This window comes from Ambystoma mexicanum, chromosome 10, assembly GCF_040938575.1.
Source record: "Ambystoma mexicanum isolate Mex_15411 chromosome 10, UKY_AmexF1_1, whole genome shotgun sequence".
NCBI lineage: Eukaryota > Metazoa > Chordata > Amphibia > Caudata > Ambystomatidae > Ambystoma > Ambystoma mexicanum.
In genome coordinates this window covers 1,167,164,950-1,167,191,576 of record NC_090932.1, presented here as the reverse complement: position 1 = coordinate 1,167,191,576, position 26,627 = coordinate 1,167,164,950, and the positions used below count along the sequence as shown (strand labels likewise).

At 46.8% G+C, this 26,627-nt stretch overlaps 1 protein-coding gene across 7 annotated transcripts in view; it reads left to right on the top strand.

The window, feature by feature from the left end:
* Positions 1-26,627, top strand: part of LOC138492125 (oxaloacetate tautomerase fahd2, mitochondrial) — a 237,694-nt gene that overhangs the window by 173,620 nt on the left and 37,447 nt on the right. For 5 of the 7 annotated variants that reach the window (XM_069619106.1, XM_069619105.1, XM_069619108.1 and 2 more), the window contains 2 exons: positions 7,557-7,616; positions 7,806-7,980. In XM_069619106.1, coding sequence (XP_069475207.1) covers positions 7,557-7,616; positions 7,806-7,980 — 235 coding nt within the window. The remainder of the gene's footprint in view (positions 1-7,556; positions 7,617-7,805; positions 7,981-26,627) is intronic. The other 2 variants (XM_069619109.1, XM_069619104.1) reach the window with 1 other exon arrangement.

Below are 26,627 nucleotides of genomic sequence, written 5' to 3'. Positions count from 1 at the left end.
GTGTATCAGGTAATCTTGCCTGGCTATTCCGCTACAGACTTGTTTTATGCATGTCAAGTAATAGTTTTTATGTATCGTGTGGTTATTTTACCAATTGTTTGGTTAGTGCTTTCCAATTGATATACACCTTAGTTTTCGTCCCCTGGTGTTTGTTTTCAGTTATAATTAGTGTTATCCATACTAATGCAAGTACTGCCTTTCAGGGAGATGCTGAAGCGTCCACCACATTGACAACAGCTCTAGATGTTCTTCAGCAGCACGAGGTATGGATACTGACAGCTCCATCGACCATGATCATCAGGACTGGAACACTTGTCGTTTGTTCTACACCATGTTTCATTCGTGGTTAGCCATTGATATGTACCTGTGCGGTCGACCCCAAGTGTGTGTTATGTTTTCAATATTGTAATCCTTACTAATGCAAATACTATGTTTCAGGCAGTTGTTGAAGCGTCAACACCCGCACTTGATGCGGAGCCTGACAATCAAGTAATTCCAAGTGAAGCGGGACCATGCGGATACGAATCGGTGCAACAGCTTTCGGAAGTGTGCACTACATTTACAACATCCCTAGATGTTCTTCAGCAGCACGAGGTATGGATACTGACAGCTCCATCGAGCGTGATCATATAACGTGATTCCATTTGCTATACTTTCTTCCCTATTAACGCAAGCACTGTGTTTCAGGGAGACGATGGAGCTTCTACTACAATCACAACATCCCATTTAGAGGATGCAGATGTAAAGAAATCGGACAAATAAGTTGATTAAATCTGATCATATTTAAATATTCCTTGATTCTTTTAGACAAAGCATCATTTGTGGTTATCTCTTTAGATGTACCTGTGCCATCGACCGCAAGTGTGTGTATGTTTACAATATTGAAAACCATACTAACGCAAGTACTGTGTTTCAGGGAGTTGCTGATGCATCCTCTTCAATACAATCATTCGTGGCAGTCCATACAGAGAGAGAGGTATGGATACTGACCGCTCCATCGAACTAGGTCATCAGAGCTCGAATACTTTTTGTTTGATTGTTCCACACAATGTTTAAATCGTGTTTGGCTATTGAGATGTACCTGTGTGTTCATCCTCACGTGTGTTTTATGCTAACAATATTTTGATACACAATAATGAAAGTACTATGTTTCAGGGAGTCGATGGAGCCTCATTCCGTGCTGTCTATGCGGATACAGAAAATATAGTCGTTGCAGCGCAACAGGAAGGGGAGAGATGCGGAAACGAATCGGAGCTGCAGCGTGCAGATGTTGAAGGTCGAGTAAAAAAAGTTGCAAAGAAAAATAAGGTTAGTTACAAGCGGTTCATAACTTTAGAAATTTTTTGGTGCTGCGGACTATTTTGTTTTTTTCCAGTCAATTGTACTATACTTTATCTTGTGTTTAAACTGAACATCCCTTTTCCAATCTGTCCTCTAGTTACCCGTGGGTGTCCGAATTATACATACACAGACAGTAAAGCGAATGAGACATGTTGCTTGCCAGACCATTTACACTATGGGAGAACTATTCATTCGGACGCCGCATGTTGAGACTCGAGATGCTCCTGTCCAATGGCCAGAACATGAAATTAATGTGTCCGGAGAATCCAGCAAAGTTGTATTGGACCATTGCTACAGTGCGACCGCACCACCACAACAACATGATACTGGATGTATTGAAGATAGCTCTGAAGTAGTCGCAGATCAATTCACACAATCTACACCCGCCAAAAAATTGCCACCAAAAAAGCTGTCGACATTGTTGTGTTATGTGGGAAGCCATTGATTCATGTCACTCGTCAAAAAAAAGGCAGTAACGTCAAAATAAATGCCGGCTGTAGATTAAACCATACGTTCTCATGGTCTGCACAACCGATGCTGGGGAAACTGCCAGCAGGCAATCTACTGTGTGCAGCTGCATCACTTTTTAGTGGGTCCAGTTTTAGAAAGTTAAGAGTCTTTCTTTCAGTTTGTGGGACTCCATTTCATTTAAAAAACGCAGTACTACAAATACCAACGTGATTATCTGTTTCCGGCCATTAGTGATGCTTGGAAAATTGAACAATTGTCTGTAGCAAGTACATTCGAAGGCCAACGATTCAGGCTAGCCGGCGATGGACAGTGCGACAGCCCTGGATTTTCTGCCAAGTACTGCACCTACCACTTTCAGGACATGGATAGTAAGCAAATTGCGAGTTCGGTTGTTGTGCAGGTAACACAATGTACATCCTCAGTGGCCATGGAGAAACTCGGATTTATAAAATCAGTGGAATATCTACAATCGAGGGGAATGCACATCGACCTCATAGCCACGGACAGACACGTTTCAATTGCCACGACAATGAGAGAGCAGGTCCCACATATTAAACATCAATTTGACGTATGGCATCTTGCTAAATCAATCAATAAGAAAATCTCGGCTGCAGGGGAAAAAAAAGGTTTGGAAAGTATTTCAGAGTGGTCCCATTCTATCAGCAACCATCTTTGGTGGAGCTCCAAAACTTGTGAAGGGTCAGTGGAAATACTACTTGAAAAATGGCGGTCACTGATGCACCACTGTACCAACGTGCACCGCTGGTCAGAAAACCTACATTTCCACCAATGTGAACATGGCCCTTTGTCCCCAGTGGAGGCACGGAAGAAGAAGTGGTTGATTCCATCTTCACCGACACACAAAGCCATTGAGACGATTGTTTTCGATAAAACTCTATCAAGAGATTTGAGGGGACTGACAGAATTCTGTCACACAGGAGGTTTGGAGGTGTTCCACAATATGTGTCTAAAGTACAGGCCAAAGCGCTTGCATTTCAGCATACAGGGCATGAGACATAGGACTCTACTTGCCGTCTTGGCCCATAACGAGAATCTCGGCCATGAACAATCTAGGACTACGGGTAATGTAAGGATGCCTCGCTACACTAGGGCCTTTTCAAAAAGAAGTAAGCAATGGGTGATCAAACCAGTCTATGAGGAAATGGAGTTCGACTTTGTCAAAAGCCTTATTGTTGCTGTATTAGAGAAGCACAGATATGGAATTTTGAAAGTTTCTGTGCAGAGCACTGATCCATTGCCACCAAACATTGCCACTGTGCCATGTCCACCCAAAGGAGAGCTGGTTGTGAAGTACAAATCCCGGTTTAAATAATTGTAATACGATTGTCTTTTTGTAAATAAATGTTATTGTACAGTGTACATACAAAGTATGCTAACCCTAACCCCTACCTTCACCATCCTGGTTGGCGAACAACCTGGGTGTCCTCTTTGAATTCTCTCTCTATTCACCTCATATTGCTGACCTTGTCTATATGTGTATGTATATATTTTTGTTGATGTAACTAATTTTCGCAATCTCATGTAAATGCTGCGCACTGTTAACCGAGGGGAGGCTTGCATATTGCAAATAATAAAACAAACAAACAATAAATCTCACTTTGAACTCAACTTCTCGGGTACTTTAATTTTTGGGGGAAGGTCAGGGAAAGTATAAATGTCTCCATAGTTATGGTTCTTTGGGGCTGCAAAGCTCGCAGACAACGAGGACAAAATTGGGGGCCTTAGAACGCGCCAAGCGAGCCGTTGCAGATGGGAGAGAAGCCAGTTCGCATTTGCACATTGAGGCGCAGTACATAGATGGATTCGAAACTTCAAGTTCTCACAGATGGCTTTACTACGGGATGTTGCAAAGAAAGAATGCATGCTCATTTCTAGTGAAGGTCAGCGGCTTTGATTTTCAGCTCGCGGCCTGAAGAGGCCCACAACTCGCACTGGCAGTATAAGGTTCTATTGTTTTTTGACCTCGAGAGACAGGGACCATGCTGAAAGAACTTAATTTGAAGGGGGTGCAATAACGTAAGAGACGATAAGGCAGAAAATTCTGAAACTAGACCGAGTTTCATGTTAGTTCAGTATACGAAAAATCGTTGTCAAGAGCACAGTGGGATTTATGCACTGCATTACGCAGAGACACAATGGAAATTGCAAATATAATGTAAGTAACTCTTTAGACGCTTTTATACCGGAATGAAGAATTAATGAATGGATGCATGAATAAATGAATGAATGAAGAGCTTTGAAAAGGTTTGTGGGATCGTCCTTGTAGCAGGCACATGGGCATGTAGGTCCACATTCCACACGCATGTAGACAAAAAGTAGTTTCTCATTGTGTACTAACCTCGATTTATTTCGTTAGTTTTCACATTCATTTTAGAGCCGAACATACTCCATTGCACTATCCTTGAAAGCAAATAGTTTCAGCTCGGCCGTAATAAATAAAATGAACAATATTAATAAAGATCGGCTGGCGAGACTAATTATAAATTTTATGTTTTCAAAATAGGTACATCCTTCCCTTTTGCCCCTGCCACCAGTTTCAGACACCGGCAGACGGTTTCTTCAGCCGCCAGCTGCAGCTTAATGTAAACAACTGCACCATTCTGATGATTTTATGGGACGATCGCCAAGGGCCCATATGCCCTTACGCGGTACTAGCGGCTAGAAGCAACATATCAACCTTTACGCTGGCATAGTGCCTAGTTGATGGAACACCCTTGCGGTTCACCGTGCGACCAAAGTGCTTCTTTTAACGAAAACCAACACCCTGTTACCATAAAGGAACAGCGCGTGACTCACGATAAAACGGAACAGTTTTTGCGGATAGAGATAAAAGAAAATAAATGGCATTCCGAGTTAATATGGCAATTGCTGAATATTCTATAAACATTTAATGCAAATAAACGTACTTTACCAAATGTACCGTGTTGCTGTTTGTTTTTAAAGTACAGTTTCATATTCCGAATTGTGGCGCGCTGTGTTGTGAGTTGATCTGTGTTGGTTTCCGGGTTCTGTGTGAAGTCGCGTAGAAGACGACTGGGTGCGTTTGCCTACGCAGCACAGTAACGTCACGGAGAGAGGTGGGGAATATGAATGTTTTGATAATGTCAGGCTCGGGCAGGGGTATGATTTAGTGGCGCAATAGCAGGTCAGCCAGGGCGATGCGGCAAGTGATAGGATTATCACACAATGGCAGCTCCCTGATGCCTGTTTTGACGTGCGTTTAATGGATGAAAACTCGGGTAATGTCCATAGGAAATTTTTCTAAAATCGAGAGACTTAGGCTTAAAAACACATGGCCGACCCGTAGGGGCAATAAAAATGTTTTACCGAGCCATTACTTTAATCTTACTTCATATCGTGCATACAAATGTGTTCCACAAGGAACCTTCCCAAATGAAATACAAAACCATTAAAATGGCTTCAGCCGATACATAAACTTGGATAACGAAATGGTAAGCCTCTCAAATGAGGTGCATGTAGGAAGAACTTTCTATGATGTATGAACATGGAAAATAAGGTAAAATATTATTTCTGCTGAACACGCCAGCACTTTGAAAATATCAGTAGCTTGATAAAATAGATAAGGACTTTAGTAGTATGTAAAAAAAACAAAATGCTTTGGACTATGTCTTCAGTATGTGCGGGCCCTAATGAGTTGAGTTCAAGGGTGTACTGGAACCCAAAAGTGGCCCTGGGAAATTTGTTCAAAGTGGCCCAATTTTACATTCTGCAAGCAAACTTAGTGAATTAACTCAACACCCCTAAATTGGTGGGATTCTCCTAAAAATAAAATACATGGAAATAAATCTGTGCATATAACGGTTTCAAAGTGCGTTTGTCCATTTATAGGGATAACAAGTAATATAACATAACACAAATCTAATATAGAATATCCGTTCAGAGTGAGGAAAACCATATTGGAAGCTTTATAACAAATTATTTACTCCAACTCACTATGGCAGATGAGCTCCGAGGGAAGCAAGGGATGGAGTGACTGAGGGAGGCTAAGGAGCAGAAAAGCAGACAGCATAAATCTTAGGTTGCTGATGTAGCTCTTAAAACTGCTCAGATGCTGCTTCGAAGTGCTGTAGAGAGCAGGGGGAGTGGGAAATTAAGGTAATTGATTATTCGGTTGTGGAGAGGGAGAATCAATGAAACCAGCGCGCATTTGTTGACCACCCCAGATTTCCCAGGTGCATAGGTCCAGTGTTGAGTGCTCATGCCTAAATCCAGCTTGGAAGAGCAGCGACACCAACATTCCGTTCCTACCAACAACACCTTTACAGATGATCCTGTTGGAAGTAATCAGTCTCCTATTCTGTCCCTGTGATATGGATTGCTTCATAGGCTTTCAAACGATGGCGTAGAAGGCTGCCCAGAGGCCTGCCAGTGGTCAAGATGAACCTTCCACCAATTACATTTTCTGGTTCTAGCGTGTCTCCCTACGTGAGCGTGGGTATGCCCAGGCATGGTTCCCTTGGCCACTGCGCCATAGGAAACCAAGCTGCTAATTGATAGATGATGCCCAACACGACCGAAACATGTCTCGAGTGGCTTTTTCTTCTGTGTAGATGGTACATGGTCTCACAGTTTGAGCTGTACTGCTCCCATTGGTGGCACTACCAGATGGATTTGTAGACGGCTGTCCCCCTTTTGCACTGGCATAAACTGGCTAAAAACGGTGGTCTCGAAGTTTGACCAGAGCACTGCCAGTGTTTCAAAACCTTCCACTTTCATCTTTTTTGGTTACAGTTGTTTGGTTTTATAGCTCGAGTAGCCAACCTGTCCTTCTTTAGATGTTTTGGTATAAATCTCCCATCATCCCCAACCTGCATATCCAATGATGAAGGATCATGGAAGATGAAGGCTAAACATCTGGAGGATGACTGGCTGGCTCCATCTGCTTTAGAGGTTCACGCACATCATTCCATGCCTTTTTATCATCGCATCTCTTCTTTTTGCTAATTTTAACTAGTCTTTTGCTTCCATGATAATAAGCGAGGCCACCAATCATGGCAGTCAGGTGCTATACAAGACCACTTGCATTACATTGCAGAAGAGAAAGCTTCCGGGAAGGAGTGATTTTTCCTTCTTAACTCTCATTTTGCCATTCTTCAGCTCTTCACAGACCGCTTATGATTAGGCATTGTTCATGGCCATTTCGTGCAGAGTGCTTGCATAATGAGTTGAGCTGAACAAGCACCATCCGATATGCTAAAAACTGATGTTGAAGCAGTGTTAAAAGTACTGTAGGCTGTTGCACAATATATTTGCAAAGTGTTGGACCTAGGTACAGTCTGCACCGGCTGTCTCAAGAACCCTATATTTTTATTATGTAAGGATGTATGTACTTTGGGGACTGGGTATGTGTGAAAGCCCATACACACAGACATCATTGCCCTGGATCTGACTTCCCCTCTTGGAAACCTCCTCTTCAAAAATGCTGTGGCCCAGCAAGGCTCTTTTTTCTGTAACCAATGTATGTTTGCTATTGTAATAAATCTAGTTTATCCTAAGAATCAAATGGCTATAATGGTATTAATGACAGAATACATTATTGATGGAACTTCTCTCCTCAGGGGTTGTCACCCTGGTCAACTTAAAATGCTTTCATTATATCAGTTGAGTGTGCGCTCTCTGTTTAGTGATTATTATTATGCTTTCTGGTCTCTGTAGATCTGTGCGATTAGAACCATTTTTAGATATTTTCCTCTATTTTCTAGGAAGTTGACTGGGAGGTGGAGCTGGCTTTTGTTATTGGAAAAAAGGGAAAAAACATAAAGGTAAACGCTGGTTCGTCACAACTGCCCTTTCTCCCTCTCGTTTCCATGTACTCGACTGTCCTGGTCTTTGCATGCTCTTGGTGGATTCCTTTTATGGTGTCTGTTTCTTTCCTGATCCAGCCTCAATCCTTGCCCCAGCTTCTGTCCTGCTCTGTGTCCCTCTTTAATGTTCCTGCTCTTGGCCTGCAGGAGGAGCATGCCATGGAGCATGTGGCCGGATTCACAGTAGCGCACGATGTCAGCGACAGAGATTGGCAGATGAAGAGAAACGGAAAGCAGTGGCTCCTGGGGAAGACGTTTGACACATTCTGCCCTTTGGGACCTGCCCTCATCACAAGAGATGCTCTCTCAGGTACAATAAAAGGTATTTGAGAGTTACCAGTGAAGAATGTGCAGGTTCAGGGGAAAGTGACAGTGTTATTGAATCTGGGCCACCGTCTTCAGAGATCCGGTCGAAGTTATAGTGATGCGTTTGCAAATCACCATTGGGGCCATTTCTAGGTGCGGGCAACACCCTTAATCATAGATGGGGGGAGGGGTGCAATAGGGTAGACATGATGGATTTCCCACCTGGGAGAGAAGGGAGCATTTCATTAACAGGCGGCAGCAGTAGCCCCGGGCCCCCCAGAGACCGACACTCACATGGGTATTCAATCCGGGCTCCGCCTGCGCTCTGGGGAGCATGCGCAGCACTACCCCTTTTATTCCCCGCAACAGAGTTGCGTCACTCTTGGTGGCGGGCATAACCTGAACACGTCACTACCTTCCTCCTTTTTCATAACAATTAACATAACATGCACACTAAAACTATCAACACTCTAAACACATAACAGCAATGCAGTTAAACTCAAAAAAACACACCACACCAGTCTCTGGCTTCTCCCAGTGCAACATCAGCAACATGTTAATCGTCCACCACATAGTCCTTCAAACGTGACGGGCACCTGGATTCCCGTTGGGGGTACCTCCTACCTGTGCTTCCTCTGGGACTCTCTTTATACCCCAGGGCCAGGATCTATCTGTTCCGACGGGCTCCACGCTTGACCAGTATTTTGGTCAGCCTTACTCCGCACAGAGCTTAGGTCGACTAGATTTCTGCCACTTACCCTCTTGAAAAACTAGAGTTCCTGGTTACTGTCGTCCTTCCATCGGATGCAGTCACCATGGACCCTTTTACTCTGACCACGTCCAGCGGCTTTGGGTCATAGGGCAGCGAGATATTGCCTTCCGGGTGCCGGTTCCTGACCAGCACCTCATCGTCCAGAGATATGTCTGGTGGTCGCAGTTTCCTCCTGATATTCTCCCTCTCATTGCGCATCCTTCGCTCTTCGGCCACCTGTTCTTCGTCAATCACTCCCGGTGCTCTGTCCTCACTGCCCGGCAAAAAACCACATGGGCACCTTCTGAACAGGGCTTCTGCAGGAGCAACTCCTGTGGAGCATTGCGGAGTGGCCCTGTATTCCCTTAGGAACTGATTGCCCCTGCCCATGAGTGATCCTGCGTGCCTTGTTCAGGGTCTGCATGAAATGCTCAGCCTCCCCATTCACTCTGGGCTACAAATGGAGATATCTTCCTGTGTGTGACTCTGTACTCCTTCAAGAAGCTCGCAAAACTCTCTGTGAAATGGCAGGCCATTGGCGGTGCACACTTCTTCTGGGAACCCGTGAGATGCAAAAACCTTCTCCACCATCGGTACAATGTTCTCAAATGATGTCTATTCCACGAACACCACCTCTGAATATCTGCTCCATGCGTCATTGGCCACTAGGAAGTGCACGTCCCTCCCTATTGAACCAAAGTCCATGTGCACCACCTCCCACGGTCCGTTGCCCCTGGGCATCGACTCGATTTGGGGCTCTCTCGGCACGGGTGCTGCAGCCTGACACCACACACAGTTGTTGACAAACCCATCCACCAGTAGTTTAAAGTTTGGGAACCACACCTTCATCCTTAATCGTGATTTTGTCTTGGCTGACCCCAATGTCCCTGATGCGCTAGTGTTATCACTTTAGTAACCGGCGCTGAAGGCACAACCATCCTCTGACCTCTCAACAGCAGCCCAGATTCCGTAAATGACAGTTTGTTCCTCACTTTCCACAGCTGCTCAAGCGATGCCTTCACTGCCTGTGTGCGTTTGTCCAGCCCCATCAGAGCCCACTTCCACTCTCCTTGTTTGAGGGCCTCCCGGAGCAGGCAGAAACATTTGTCTCTGGCTGAGCTATCTGCCAGCTGTTGCACGAGGGAGTTCGGAGTGTTGGACTACACCACCAGCCTGACAAATTCCTCGATTTTCGTCTCTCCATTCCCAAACTCTACTCCAGACTTCCCTTGATGTCTGGACAGGTAATCAGTGGCATTGTTTTTCCGTGGCCGGAACACCAAACGGACATCGTATTCCAACAAGGCCAGCATCCAACGTTCAATCCTAGCCGGTGGCCTCCGACGATCCAGCCATGATCGGTAACGACGACTTATGGTCGTTCACAACCATCACTGTTCTCCCCAACACGTAGAGCCTGAAATGGCGGGCAACCCGCGGGCAACCCCAGAGCACCGCCAGTGCGCCCCGTTCAATCTGGGAGTACTGCTGCTCTTTATCCATCAAGGCCCTGCTCTCAAATGCCACAGGCTGAACATCACCCTTCGAGTTCTGCTTCCGCTCCAATTCCAAAAGGGCTTGCATCCACCACAATTGTTGACGCTACAGATGGATTGAAAAACGCCATAGTGCTGTCGGCAGTTAGGGCCATCTTGATCTCCTCAAGCGCACTCTGTTCCAGTGGGCCCCATTGCCAAGCACACTTTTCTTCGTCAGATTTTACAGTGGCTCGGACAACGTCGCCAGATTCCGGAGGGAAACGCAGACAGTGTTACCATACAGAGGAAGCTTCTCACCTCCGTGACTGATTCCGGTGGTTTGGCCTCCTTGATGTCTCTCACTTTTCTGGTATCCGGCGACAATCCTCCCTGCTGAAACACAAACCCAAAGAACTCAATCTTTTCCTTGAAGAATTCACATTTCTCCTTATGGAGGGTTAGCCCCAGTGACCTGATCCTTTCCGTCGTCACTGATGTTAATCACCCCAGTCAGCACTCCACGTATAATGTTTTGTAAAACCTCTGCGGCCGACGATACGCCAAAATGGAGTCGCTTATATCTGTGAGTTGTGAAAGTTGTAATGTACCAAGACTCAGGGTGCAGGACCACCTGATGATAGCCCCCCCCCCCGCCCACCCCCAGGTCCAGTTTGGAGAAAAACCTTTCTCCTTGTAATTCTCCAATGATGTCATCAGTGTGGGCGTGAGATGCCTTTCCCGCTGGATAGCCTTGTTGGGCAGATGCATGTCTACACAGATCTTAACTGACTCTGGTTGTTTTGGCTTCTGTGCCACCTCTATTGGCGACAACCACGAGGTCGGCCCCTCTACTGCCTCAATGATGTCCATCTCCACCAGACGTTCTATCTCCTTGTCCACCTGGACCCTCAGATGAAATGGGACCCTCCTATGCTTAAGGGCCACCAGGCGAATGGATTAATCAATATACAGTTTCACTGGCTCCCCTACCAGTTTTCCTATGCCCACAAACACCTCCTCAAACTTCTGCATCACCCGGTGAATGTCTTCCACGTAGACCCTATATGCGAAGCTGACAATCATGAGGGCCTCAATCGTGACACAGCTCAGCACAGTGTCCTTGCTGACATCAGTGACAAAGAATCTCACCTTGATGGTGTTCGGCCCATGACCCACTCTCGAGACGAACGCCCCTTTTAACGGCAGCAGCTGTTTACCATTGAAGGTGAAGATTCTCACTTTCGCCCTGGGCCAGAGCCGGCGGGCCTGGCAACCCCTCATAATGTTCCAAGGCCATTATACTCACAGATCCCCCTGTGTTTGTCAGTACTGGGATCTCACATCCATCCACAGATACCGCACATCTCAGTTGCCTCTACTTATTGCCCTTGAGGTCACTAAGAATGGAGATGAAGAACACGTCTTCCTCCTCATCATCTGGGTCAGGGTCATGGTTCGGCTGGTCCTCATCTCGATCCACCTGGGCCAACCTCGGGAAGCATCTCTGGGCAGACATGCCCATTTTAGCAGGGCCTCTTGGTGTGACTACTGGTCCCAGGGCTTTGCATATGCGCGCAAAATGATTGACTGCCCCACATCTCCCACACAATCGCCCTTTTTCAGGACACTCAGCCGCGTGCGGGAGGTTGTATCTGCACAGTGTGCAGTGAGTCAGCATCTCAGGTCCCCTGTTTCTTCTAGGGCCCATACCACACGGACCACCCCTGGCGCCTTCCTGGAGCCCTATTGCGCAGACATCCTCCAGCTTCACCATCTTCATGCCCTTGTCCTTTCTGGAAGCCCTCGTGTCCGCTATCTCATAGGATCGCCCCAACTCTAGAATCCACACCAGGGTGAGCCCCGGTTCCCTCAGGACCTGTTGCTGCATCTTTCCTGAGGCACACCCCTGAATTAACTGGTTGCGCGCCATCTCCTTCTCACTGTAGCGCACATGGCCATCAGCTGCCACAGCCTGCCGTGGAAGGAGTCCAGCGACTCATCATCCCTCTGTTTGACTGCGCACATTACGAACCTCTCATGATCCACGTTCAACAACAGAATGAAATGGTCTTTCAGAGAGTGCTTTGCTGCCCCATAGCAGTCATCCACAGGCTGCAATGTCTCAATATTCAACGCTGCTGGATCCGCAGCGTACAGAAGGGTTGATTTCTTCCCCTGGTCATTCACCTCCCCAACCGCTGCGAGTACATCTCCAGGTGCTGCAACCACAAGTTCCATCTTGGGTCCAGAGCCACTGGCACCCCGGATACATAAAATTCTGTCATGGGAGCAAGTGCCCTTTGCAGACGATGTACATGGACCACCTGCGGCCGCCACCTGGTCATCCGCCATGCTGGCACAGCAAGCACACCACAAAGCAACGTCACCCGTGAACAGAGGGCTGCAACTCAGTGTGACCGCCTAAGGGATCAGCGCAAGGGTGTCTCTGTAGACCAAACAGCAGGCAAGAAATGTTAAAAAAAATTCAGAAGACGAAGAAAAAAATCACATTGCATGTCAGGAGAAAAGAGGGGGAAAAAAAGTCTTAATGCGCACTCTTAAGTGCTCCAAAAATTATTCCAGAGGTGCATGTGCACTTCCCTGGCTGTGAAGCCGCAACCTCTTTCTTGCCGCCGTTACAGGGCGTGGCTCACCTTCCCCCTCATGTGCCGACACAGCTGCCGAGCAGATTGATCGTTCCCTTTTTGATGTCTCCGTCAGCTCAGCTGATCCAGCACGTGGGTACTTATGAGCAACCTCCTCGTTGTTATAAGGCCATGCGGCCTCGCATCACGGTAGCCCCCGGCACCCCACAGACCAACACTCACACAGGTATTCTGTCCGGGCTGCGCCTGCGCTCTGGGACGCATGCGTATCTATATATGCCCCATGATGCAGCCAATGCCTGAATTCAGTGCTCGCTGTTTTTATAAGAAACTCCCACCTCCCAAATTAACATCTTCTGAAACTAAGCATCTTTAAACTGCTCCTCAAACTTCAGTGTGATCAATGTAGTACCGGGCATGCCAGAATGGAGGGTTGAGGGCTTATGGTGGACTAAAAAGGCTTTTTTTTTTTTGGCTGGCTTAATCAAAAATGTCAGAGGATGCCTGCAGGATGAAGGAGGTTGTGAGGCAGGGGAGAAAGACAGAAGTAAATGTCCAAAGAAAGTCTTATATATGAGGAAGGGAGGAATTGACATTCACTTATGGCCTTGTAGCAGGTGTCTAGGCTAATTATCTTGTTTGTGGGACATTTTAGGTTAATCCAATGAGGGACGCTTGGTCATCTGAACCACTGTGGTTACATATGAAAATCATTGTTTTCTGGTATCTTAATCAGTTGAAACAAAAACTACAACTACCAAAATCCATTGATCAGTTACATCAAAGCCCAGGACTGGAGAACATGTGTTCAAATGACTATGATGTTTTCTGTGAGGCCACAACCTAAGTAGGCAGGGGGAAAAGGCAATATTATTATACATTGTTTAATGCTGAACTTTAAGTTTTAGGAAAGGGCCTAGGAGTCGGACAAATTGAAGGTTTAAACGCTAAGGGGAATGCACTTAAGGTGATTGTGTCCCTTGTTTGTTGTTTTATGTGTCGAGGGGCAAATTCCTGTGTGTGTATTTATTGTGGAAAAAATGTTGTGCCATGGTAGGAAACTAGCATTACCAACGCCAACTGTTTTTGCTTGTGTAGAATGACATTTTCTTCTTTGTTGCTACTGTAGGTATTGAGTTCACATGCCCATGTACCTTCACGACTTGCCTAGTGTTAAACTTGCATGTCCGAGTTACCACCATTTGATAGGTTTTGCCAGGGTATGTTAACCTTCAACCGACACTTTCAGTTGAGAGCGAAATATTTGGTACAATAGATTGCACAGCAGCAATAGAGTTTTTTTGCAGCAACATCTAGAGAGGAACCTTTATTTGAACAATGAATATAAACATGGGATAATGAAAATTAATTCCTGGTTGTAATGATGTTGTGGTTATTTAAGTACAAATCAATACATTATTTAAATTGCAATGATCGTATGGTTTTGGAGAGAGAGAGAAAGTGCAGTGCAGGATAGCATTAGGTGAGGAACGAAGAAATGAGACTCGGTCACAGTGGACTCATGATGATTGATAGAGACATTTATTGAAGAATAAAAGGGTTGGGAAATGCCTCCCTATCTCTGATCGAAGATGTATTTCCCTACCTCAACCAAAAATGAAGGGCCTGTCAGATGTCAAGATGTCCGAAGCAAGAATGTCTCAGGAGGATAGCTAATGAACAAGAAAGAGGGGGTAACGCGGGGCAAACTGCTAGAAGAATCTAGCAAGGTAAGTAACCATCAATATGAAAGCCCAAATGAGGGGATAGACCAGGTCAAGGATAATATAAAATCTAATAATCTTTATTGTTCACATATTAAATCACATAACATATAGTGCTGAATCCATGGTAAAACAGCATAAAAACAGACACTAAATATGGAATATGTACAGATAAAGTGCATGTCGCCCACCTAAGCTCCCTCGAATGCAGGATGAATACAAAGTGCAAAGTGCAGTCGCACCCCCAAGAGAAAAGAAAGGAGAAACAGTCTTGCGGGAGGGTCAAAGCAAATTGAAAGAAAGGGGGGGAAAGAGGGACGGGGAGCATAAAAATGAAGAGAAGGATACCTTAATAGGGTCCTAATCCTAACCCTGGTCTCAAACTGCATGCACAGTCCAAAGATCAATTCTAAGTCTGGCTGCAACTATTCCAACAATTAAGAATAGAAGATAAGGAAAATAAGGAAATGCAAAATTTGTAAAACTACAACACCTCTCCAGTATCGTGTTAATGGACAGGCTTGCAGTGCAAAATTAATAAAAGGTGCAACCTGCAATGCAATCACCATTTCAACCTAAACAGTCAACCACCGGTACCTAGTGTGACTTCCACTGTTCTCATGTGCCACACTGGTATCACAATCAGGTAGTTTCGAGGACCTCCAAAAAGGTCTAAGACATCTGTCTCCTTTAGAAAAAGAGAGAGATGGCTTGACAGTCGTCTTCCTCAGGACAGAAATGGTTATAAAAATATGGGAATAGCAATGGATTTGTATGGTCAACGGATAGACATCTTGCAATTAGTCCATGTGTCCTTCCATGGACAAATTCTTCTTCTGTATTTGTGCATAGTCCATGCGTTCCTTCTTTATCCAATTCATCACTAAAATACATCAACAAGTTGAAGGAAAAGAACAAAGAAAAGAAACGGGCATGTGACAAAGTTAAAAACCGCTTATTAAAAAATCATTGATCTGGCCTAGCAGCCCCACAGTTGCTCAACATAAATCATTACACTATGGTTCTCATCACAAATCCAATAAGTGCAGTAATACCTCCATATAGAGTCATACTGAAGAGCCCATGATAAGGTTCGGGATGTAGAAGTGTATTCTACCCTACTTAACCCAGCGTGGATCTTTAAGTAAATAAATCCAACCAGCCAGGTGGTCGGGAGAGGAGAGCCTAAATTAATTAAGAGCCTCACTACAATCCCAGTGACATATACATGTACAACTAAGACAGCCCACCCAATCAGTCATCCATACAACATAACATTCGAACCTTTTGGAATGGAAAAGGACCAGCGCCTCCTGGGTAAAAAACAGGAAAGAGGGGACCCCTCAGTACTGGGGTTATAGTGTCTTGATGGAGTGAGGTTCACTTCATTAGTAGAAGAGTTCAATCTTGCTTCCACCAGCTAGGTGACTGCTGGCTGAAAAGAAAGGCGAAAAAGAGAGTCTAATAATACAGCCAAAGGGGATGTAGTCAGGGCACACATCTAACATCTATAGATCATGGATTTATATTATGGCCCACTAGCTGCATGTGCATATGTGTCCGAACGCTGTACTGCTCACGTCTAATATGTTGGAATCAGTGAGCAACATTGGTGAGCAACCGTTGTGCGCTGCTGTAATCACTTGTGAAAAAGGCAGGGATATTCCGTGACGAGCCAAAATATATCTGAGCATTCTTTTATTAGATAGAGCTACAACCTCGCCCTAAACTGCAAAGCGCATTGAACAGGTTAACCGTCGAGCTAAAATGGGCTTGTGTCAATTCAAATTGTCCTATATAGGGTGGTGCTGGATGGTCCACAGCGCCGTCAACTGGCTCCTAAACCCTGAACCGGGCAGGTTGTGTCTGCCCGCATTTATATGGAAAAGTCTGTGTCCCAAAGTCTGCAATTGTATGCCACTGTGGATGCACCTCATTGTGCAGCCACAGCAGTCAATCCAGCTGCTGACAATAGCGCGTATGTGTTTGAACCAGGCGTAGCGTACACTTCCTGGGCTCCGGGGAGTGTCAGTAACCACAAAACCGGGGACAGGAGGAAGAACCCGGGAGGAAGAGGCGGGGAAAGGCGGGCGTTTACATACCTTGCTCGAGATGAAGGAAAGATGCATCTGCTGCATGGGGCACTCGCTAGCTCAATCGCGTGTGTCGGAGTCCAGGACCATGTGTGGGTCTGCGTGTAGAATGGTCCGGCGGCCCTCGCATGCATCCGGGATGTTCGTGAACCAAACTCCCGAGTGCTGCTGCTTCCTGAAATAGTGGAAGCCTATGAGTCACGTGACCTCAAATCGCGGTCACGTGACTTGGAATCCGGCAAGTGGCTTCTTAAAGAGACAGTGGACCTTCTGTGTTTTAGGTCCATAGGTGTCCGACAATAGAACCCAAGTTTAACAGCCAGAATGGGGGGGGGGCTGGGAAATGGGAGAAAACACAGCTCCACCTCTGAATGGTTAGAAGATTCAATGGACACCGCTGCAACGGTCCATATGTACCTAGCTACAAGAACACTGCAACAGTGTTATGATGTAGATATCGAAATGATGATTGATAGAGACATTTATTGAAGAATAAATGGGTTGGAAAATGCCTCCCTATCTCTGATCGAAGATGTATTTACCTATCTCAACCAAAAATGAAGGGCCTGTCAGATGTCAAGATGTCCGAAGCAAGAATGTCTGAGGATAGCTCAGCATCAACGTGCTCGCCTTGGAAGCAAGACAACACGGAGCAACACAGGTTCGATTCCCTGGGTCCGCGCTTAGAAACCTCTGGGTATTAAGCGCATTATAAATAACCTATCATATCATGTGCTCTGTCCGAAAATCCCATGCTAGTCCTGCCATTATAAGAATGAACTACTAAAGGTATGTCTCTGGCCTTGAAAGTGCACAAATGTTCAAGTTCAACAAAAGGTATAACTCCAACAAAAAGTTCAAAATTGGCTGATATTCACAAATCTGGGGAATAACTACCTTCCCCAGGTTTCCTTGCAGCAAAACAAGATTCATAAAAGAATAAGCGGGTTCTTAGTAGCACAAAAGGAGGACTTCCTCCTCTCAATGCCACTATTCACTCCGGGGGAAATGACTCCCTTCCCCAGGCTTTTTGTGACTTTCAGTATTGTTCAAAATCCTAAGGGCATGGATCTTCCTTGGGATTATCCTTCTTACATGATACAATTTGGGTGTGGTCCCAGACTCGCAAAACACCTGGTATACTCTACCAGTTTCTTGATTACAGTTCTTTCACACAATTAGGGTGCGAGTCCCAGACACTGTTTGCCTGGTATACTTTCCTGCCAGGACTTGGGGGTTTTATTCTTTCTTTCTTAGTGCAAGGGGGTATGGGTCTTCCCCAAGCTACTTCATGGTAAAGTACTGCGACTATGAAGATGACATTGATTCTTATGAGGATTACTTTTCCCCCTTTCTTTCAACAATCAATTCACTCTCTCAGGATCTCTTTGCCTTAGGTTCACTGTTCCCTTCTTCCCTCTGGGTTTACCGACAACATATGTGTTCTTTTATCCCATTCGCATTTGCTCAAGAACTCGCCTTGGTATCTGCAGGACTGAAGCGGCTTTCCCCAGTCAGCGGCACAGATATCTCGCTCCGGACACCGGAACGAAGCACGTCTTGGCTTCCAGTTCCCGCCGCAACTTCCTTCTTTGCCAGGCAGTTCCACGCTCGACCGGTACCGTGTCCGTCTGAAGTCATTCTGAAGCTCGTGTGCTTACTTCTTTCCTCGCTGGCAACTCTCTCCGTCCACTACCTTCGATCCTTTCTGCATCACTGTTCTCCCGACCGGCCAGGAGTGCTTAGGACGGCTCCCTCTCTCACTGGCTCTACTCGCCTACTTTCATGGTTCTCTCCCAGATAGGGACGCCATCTCCTCCCTGCTGCCACCTCCGTTTTCCGTAACCTTCCAAGACGACTCTTTTGAAAATGAAGCTCTCTTTCTCTCCGTAGCTGGCTGGTATTTAAACATCCTGCTACTATATAGCTCCTGCCAACAACTAGAACGCAGCGTAAGCTTCCTGGTTCTAGTAATGTTTCTTACTGCTGTGTTTTCTCATCTCAGTACTTTGGTTAGGCCAGGGTTGTATGTAGCTCTTCTTTGTCCTAGTGTTTCCACAGAGGAGGGGGTTGTTGTTCAAGTCAGCCCTACTCTTCTTTGTCACATCCTTCTCCTTGTCGTGTATCTCAGCGACAAAAGAGAAGTTAAGAGTTATCTAACCGGTCTAAATTAAGCTGATTATCAACATCACAAACGCTGTACTGGGAAGAATGACTATAACAATGATATAAATGTTTACCCTTAGGGCAGTCTGCTGTAATACTACAATAGTTGAGGGAGACTTGAGGAATTTTAGGGTTATAGTTCTACCCTAAGGGAAAACGATGATGCCTGCTCATCCACCTGAGGGTTGCCTCCCCTCATGTGGTCCTCCCTCGAATAGCCGCCCCCAGGGTCAGGATGCGGTAGCAGCTGCCATCCCCTGTCCATATGAGGAGCAACTACCTCCAGGAAAGGAGTGATTCATCACAATTAGAAGAGTGACTTGGGGACACATATTATGGTGTATCGCCCTGGGTGAATATTGTCTAGAAAGTGCCCTGATCACCATCCTCAATGCTGCCTTCTAAGATATGATGCAATGGCCACATTATGAGTTTGGCAGTGTGGTAAAAAAGTGGCAGTAATTCCATTATTGACACTTTCTTTGGTGGTAATGGAATTACTGCAATTTCTTTTGCTGCCCGCCCAATTCCAAGTTTAGCCATGGTGGAGGATTCACCATCTGCAAAATGCCTCCACTTTACGTCCAAAAACTGGTGGATTTGCCATGCTGTATTGCCTCTCCATGTACATCTGCCAAAAATCCCCAGGGAGTCCAATGGACTCCAAAAATGAGGATTTGCACCGCCCTATCACCAATGACCCTATGGTAACATCACAGGACGGAGTGGCATTAACAGTCAACAACTTTGGCAGTAAATCAGCAGAGTTACCCTCAAACTAGTAATGAGGCCCAATATGACAGCAGATCACCCTCACCACAGATGTGAACTACGTAGGGTAGGTTTGGGTTTCTGCAGGCCACAGTACCAAGCAACACACTTTTGGGTAAAACGAGACGTGTCCCTACATCTCTGTCCCCAGAGATGCTCTCTCAGGTTGGCTGAGTCCATCAGCAAGTCATCATTCCCAGAGATCTGCTCTGACATACAGCAGCGTTTCCGCCGCCCCCTTCCTCTCCGCCATACAATACGCCAGCATTTGCGCCGCTTTCATGCCATGTTAGAAGATATTTCGCAGGATCATACATGCCTTATGGGATAGAAAAGACCAGAGTTAATATATACCCCGTTTAGGCGTGCAGATTTATTGGAGTTTTAATTGATGTCCCCTGACAATGAAAATCGTGTGGCAGTATTTATTACTAGGTTGGACTTTGTAGCATGGATACAGCTAGAAGACATCCTAAAAGGGTTTAACTTGTCTGGACCTGTATTTGTTGTTCAAACTTTAAATGGATTTTGTTAAGATTATCAAATGTTTTAACAAATATGTGGCACAGTGAATAATGCATGTTTGTACAATGTATTAAAGTTGTTTTTGAGTATTCGTATAGTGTGTATATTGTGTATATATTAGTGTTTGCAAAACTGAGATGCAATTCACCTTCTTGAGGCGCATTTCATTTGTAGTAAGATTGGATGTATTCCTGGGCACCCCTGGTTTAAAAATACTCCTCCCCCGGCTTAATAGACAAAATAATAAACATACTCAGACTTTTTTTTTTATCCAATACCGAATGTATAAACATATTAAATATGCAATATGAATGATATGCGAGCGGTTCTGCGTTCCTGGTGCTTCATTCGTTTTTTTTTTGTTTAGCTAGCAGACAGTGTGCAAATACATCTTCAATTTTAATAGCGGATGTTTTACTACAAGTTTCATACATGAAGATCTTTCTCTCTGCCCGTATTGCTGCTTACTGTAATTACCACATGCAGTAATAAAACAATCCCAATGAAGTCCCGTGGGTCTCCAAAATGGGGAATAACTTGAGGGTCTGCATGACTTGAAATCATGGCGACCTGTACATTTACTGCGCATGATAACGACGTTACCGGTTGGTGGAATTTCCTTTGAATCCCAGTGCACCCTACACTTTTCCGGAGTCTCTATCCCTTGTACACACTTTTGTATTCTCTTTTTTGATGCAACCCTTTGATACCCGGCATCACACCGTATTGCAACCAAGAACGCAGGATGCCCATCAAGTGTAGTCCTCTCCTGCGGTCGGTTATTTTCACATTTTAAATGTACAGGTGGTGCAGAGGTACCGTTCCATCTACACGCCTCCCTTTTCCTCTTGCGCCTAGTATGCACCTTTAGCATCATGGCTCCTAATACGATAGATGACTTCACACTTCTGCCTTTGGATGCAGGTGTCTCTGTGATGAAAGGTGTTAAGATGCATATGCCTCCCCAAAAAGTATTGTAAGGTCGTACCCTATAGTCCACTTCCACCTCTGTTCCATCATGTCTGCGTGTTAGATGTTTCATAGGGAAATCAGTGGGGGCGTGGGCAGGGTATGCTCGAGATGCCTCGTGAGTGGAGAGCCATCGTTGTGATCCCGTGCAGGTCATTGGCAGAGAGAAACAAATAGTCCATCATTGAAAATGTAGTTAATGCATTACAAAAAAATGAAAATGTAGTTTGAGGAAAAGAAGCGTTTTATCCTGGATTACTAAACCAACAAGACGCCAGTGCATCCAGTTTGGTGTGTCTATAGGGTGAGTCTCTCACCAGGAGCGACCTGCTGCTAGCATTACCTGACTCTTCAGGGTCCCCATCAGTACGAGGGGGTGGGGGGCATACATATTGTGAGCAATCCCAGGGTATTGTCACTTCTCCCATGGAGGGCGCCCTTCCCATGAGGCCAGATAGGTGAGGCCGCCACCCGATGGTCCCCCTGGGGGTGGTACTCAGCGGGTGGATCTCCTGGGGAGGGACGGCCCTCCATGGGACCAGTGACAATCACCTTGGGACAATGCAATATTCACCCCTCCATTTCTGTCCACTGTTGGGAAGGGGGCAGCCCCCCCCCACCCTAGGAGCTTTAAAGTGCGAGATACATTCAAGCCACTGTGATGAGCCAAGGTGCAGGTGGCACAGTGAGAGGGACGCCTTCCCGTCCAGCAGGACCCCATGCTAATATAACCAATCATAGTGTAACCATATGGCATTGCTATTCGGATTAGATATTGATCATAGGTAGAAGAGAAGGCTTGCACAGTAAATGTGGCATTACATGTACTAAGCTCAAATCCATGAGGCCACAGAAATCTCCAGTCATGTCAGAGCTCCCATGAGGACAGTTTGCACCCCCACCCGCCACACTGTTTATTCATTGTTCTTGAAAGTATTGCAAAGTGGTGTCTCTCACCCAAGAGGAATGTGCCCTACAAGGCTTAAATCAGAGACCGGCACCTGATGTGCATGTTACCTCACACTGGCCAAAGCGTGACCCGACCCATTTCCGAGTGACCACGAGTTATAGCCCATATAACTGACTGAACCCTAAGATCTCTGAATTACATGACACCAGGTGCCCTTTAACCACCAACCCTAACGTAACAAGTCCTGAAATGTTCAAAGAGGAAGGACCTGGCATATCATTTAAGTGACAATTCTGTTATTTGTATTGCGAGGTGCTGGGAGGTATAAATTATTGTTCAAAACTAGGGCAGAGACCTTGGAGCTGGATGGCGCAGAGGGAGTGAGTGAAATGTGTGGGTGAAGGTTAGAGTGCCTCAGAACCTACTGTGTGTCCGTCTTATATGGATGAAGGCAGTACCTGCATAGGGTCCATCCAATCAGCCGTGCAGGTTTTTACTGTATGTTGTTGCGTCACTATGACGCTGTGTACCTTTTAAAAGTGTCTGCTTGTACCTCTTTTTGGCAGAACATTCTTAGCAGCAGAGTTCTTTGCTGGTGCTCTCATTTGCGTGTGAGATTAAACTTGTTATCCTTACAAGATCGACTTGGGCCTTTCTTCCCTAGCGGGTTGTATTCTCTCCGGTGTGAGCGTTCAGGGGTATGCCTTCACCCCCTCTTTCCTCTCATGCCACTCAGTCCCCTTTGGTCCTCCACAACTCTATGCATCTCTGTAGACTAGAGGACTACATTCGTACAGATAATACTGGGATGAGGAAGAGTGAGGCTTACCCAGGTGGGGTGCATACAATAACTAACATGAAGATCAGGCAAGGAGGCAGAAGCCTACAGCAGAATTCACATAAGTAGTGCAGTCTACTAGAGGCAGGCCCGGTGATAAAAAGCAAGGAAGGGCTATGTACCTTGTCAAGCCAGCCCCGGAGGAGCAAGGAACTGCACACCTGTTCTGTGGCGACAGACCCAAGGAGAAGAGAACCAGATGCTGTCTAGGATGGACAAGTGTCTCCAGTAGCCCCCATGGAGGAGGGATCTGTCCGGTGACAGGGAAAGAGGAAACCCGACTGGCAAAGCCAAAGCAAGAAGAAGACGCTCACCCGAGGATATGATATGATATGATATGGTATTTGTAACGTGCCTATACACAGGTGTTTCAAGGCGCGACGAGGCAGGGAGAGGAGGGACAAGGGGAGACAGACAACGATCCTACTAGGCCAGGTGTCATTCAGATCGCGCAAGTGCAGGGGTGGGGGAGGGGGAAAAGTGCAAGGGGAAGGGGAGGGGGGGAAGTGCAGTACAAGGTAAGTGGCGTAAAGTAATAAATAAATAAATAGGGCCAGCTGGTGGCAAGTGCAAAGGTAAGTGCAGAGCAAGTGCTGGGGAAGGGGGGGGGCTGTAGGGATACAGAGACAGTCCCGCAGTGCAAAGGGGTTCCAGGGCATCAGTGCAAGAGGAGAGTGGCTGGGCCAAGGACCGAGGCCGTCTAGAGTGGTCCAGTTGCAGGATAAGTGCAGTTTCAGTGAAGAATTAATTAGCTGTTCAGCAGGGGAGAGGGAGAGAGAAAGCAGAAGCAAAGAGGAAGGTTTTGAGGTGCTTCCGGAACCGGAGATGGTTCTCCTCAAGTTTCAGGGAGGCAGGAAGGCTGTTCCAGAGGGAGGCCCCTGCCGCGGAGAGAGATCTACCCCCAGCTCGTTGCTTCGAGAAGCGGCTAACCCTGAGGGAATTGGAGGCGGATGAGCGAAGGGCTCGGGAAGGAAGATATTTGGGAAGAGAGAGTTGAAGGTATTTAGGACCCAGGCCCCAGAAGGCCTTGTGGACAATGCAGAGGGTTTTGAACTTTATCCTCGCAGCCACTGGGAGCCAGTGTAGAGATTTCAGTCCTGGAGAGATACGGTCCCTGGGCTTGAGGCCAAGGACAAGTCTCGCAGTTCTGTTCTGGATGAGTTGCAGAGGGCGGAGAGTGGAGGCAGGCAGATTAAGATAGAGGCTGTTACAGTAGTCCAGCTTCGAGAGAACCAGGGCTCGGGAGACAGTGAGCTTCTGGGGGAAGGAGAGGAAGGGAAGAATACCTCTGAGGAGGTGCAGCTGGTAGTGTGACCTCTTGGCGACGTCAGAAATATGAGGAGAGAAGGAGAGTGTGGAGTCGAAGATGACCCCAAGGTTTTTTGCCTTGCAGGTAGGAGCAGGGAGGGGGCCAAGGGAGGCAGGCCAGAGAGCTGCAGGGAAGGAGGGAGTGGGAGTACCGATGAGTAGAATCTCAGTCTTACTGGCATTAAGGCAGAGGTCATTGGCGGCACACCATTCTTGGATAGCAGACAGACAGTCAGAGATGAGGGAAGGAGAGGGGGAGGCTGAGGGTAGCCTGAAAATGAGCTGGGTATCGTCCGCATAGCACTGGAAATTAGGGCAGAGAGCGGCGATGCGGTGGGCAAGGAGTGCCAGATACTGGTTGAACAGCCAGGGAGAGAGATTAGATCCCTGGGGGACACCACAGGTGGAGAAAAAGATGTCGGAGAGGAAGGACCCCAGTTGGACCTGGGAGGGTCGATTTGAAAGGAAAGAGGTCAGCCACGCCAGAGCCTGACATGTGATACCCAGGTTATCATGGAGACGGTTGAGCAGGATGGCATGGTTGACAGTGTCAAAGGCAGAAGAGAGATCGAGCAGAATGAGAACACACGGAGTGTTGGAGTCGAGGTTCAAGAGCAGGTCCTCACGGATGTTCAGGAGAGCAGTTTCCGTGCTTCTGGCCGCTCTGAAGCCAGATTGATGGTCATGGAGACTATCAACAGCTTCAGCATGGAGGTTAAGCTGGGAGATGGCCAGTTTCTCCAGGAGCCTGCCCAGGAAGGGAGTGATGGAGATTGGGCCATAGTTAGCCGGACAGGAGGGGTCGGCAGAGGGTTTCTTAAGGAGAGGGTGCACAAGGGAGTGCTTGAGGGGGGATGGGAAGACTCCAGAGGCTAAGGAGTGGTTGCAAAAGTCAGCCAGGGCAGGAGCCAGGGAGTCGATGTGGTCCTTGATAGTTTTGGAGGAACAGGGGTGAACCTGTTTAGACGAGACTTTCATTGATCGAACTTGTCTGGAAACCTCGTCAGCAGAGAAAGGTGGAAAGGCAGAGAAAGAGGGAGGAGGGGTGACCGCAGAAGGGCCAGAGGAAGGGCCGGCGAGGGAGGGAGGTGAAAGGAGGAGAGCGAGGACAGGATGTCCTGAGTTTTAGAGATGAAGTGAGAGGCCAGTGCAGTGCAGAGGGCCTGGGAGGGGACAGGAGAGGTAGAGACTGCAACAGGGTTGGCCAGCTCCTTGCAGATTTTAAAGAATTCGGCGGAGTTGTTTGATGCCGCAGAGATGCGGGCTTGGATAAGGGCTCTCTTCTTGGTGAGAACAGAGAGCCGGTATTGCCTTTGGAGCAGGCGGCAGGCCAGTTTGTCAGAGGATGAACATGAAGCACGCCATTTCCTCTCTGCAACCCTGCACTTGCGTTTTAGGGTGGCGAGATCCGAGTCATACCAGGAGTTACATTTGGCTTTGGGCTTCAGGCGGATTCTCATGACGGGGGCAAGGATATCAAGAGTAACAGATATAGCAGAGTGGAGCATGGAGAGGGCTGTGTCAGAGATGCAAGAGAGCCTACCGCAGCGGAGCCCCTCAGGGCAAGACGCCAACACGGAAGCAGTACAGAAGCCCCGCTCTACTCCCAAGACAGACCAGAAGCCGCAACAACATTTCTCGAAGGTAGGGAAAGGGTTGGGCCGGCTGGTGGGACACATAGGGGGCCAAATAGATTAGAGACACTTACCAATTTCCAGAGATGCAGAAGTGGCTAACGTAAAAACTGGAACAAACTTTACGAAATATCCTATGTGGAACAGTACCTGCATAGGGGCACACCACGTCTGTTCAATTGGACATTGACATTGAATGAAGCAGGGGCAGAGGGCCCGCAAAGGCAGCACACCAGGTTCTGGGATGCATATGAAGTCTGGGAATCCCTGCCAAAACAGCACTCCAGGGTCTGGGACCCATATGAAGTTAGGCATACCCTGCAAAAGCAACACACAGGGGTCGATGACAAACCCAAAGAAACACACAGTCAAGGGCCTGGAGCCCAGAGCAAGTCAGGGAGATCCTGAGACAGCCCAGAGGGGTCTTGGACCCACGTAAGGGAGAAGGAGAGATGCAAGAAGCTAAAACAAGGAGTTGAGGACCCATTGCCAAGAGAAGAGACATTTTCGGGAATTCTAAGATCTATCGTCCAGTTTGGCAGGATAGTGAACCAGATGCTAAATTGGCGAGCTGAAGAAAGAACAGTGCAAGAGTTGCCCACCCACCAACCCACCACCGCCCCCCGATACTTGAACTGTGTTTTGTATACATTTTGAAGAGCATTTAAGATCAATAACATATACGTTAAAGAAGCACTCATTGTTTTTTCTCATGAAGAATTGAACATTTGAAATCTGTATCCAGAACAAGAGGATCCTCCTTGTGGATCAAGAAGACAGCCAGTTTTTCCTTAGCCTAGAGTGTAAGGGACGGAAATAGGTTTGGAAACAGGACGGTGGACATTACTTCACTGGACATCCTGACCGAGTCTCTTGTATTTTTGTTGCGG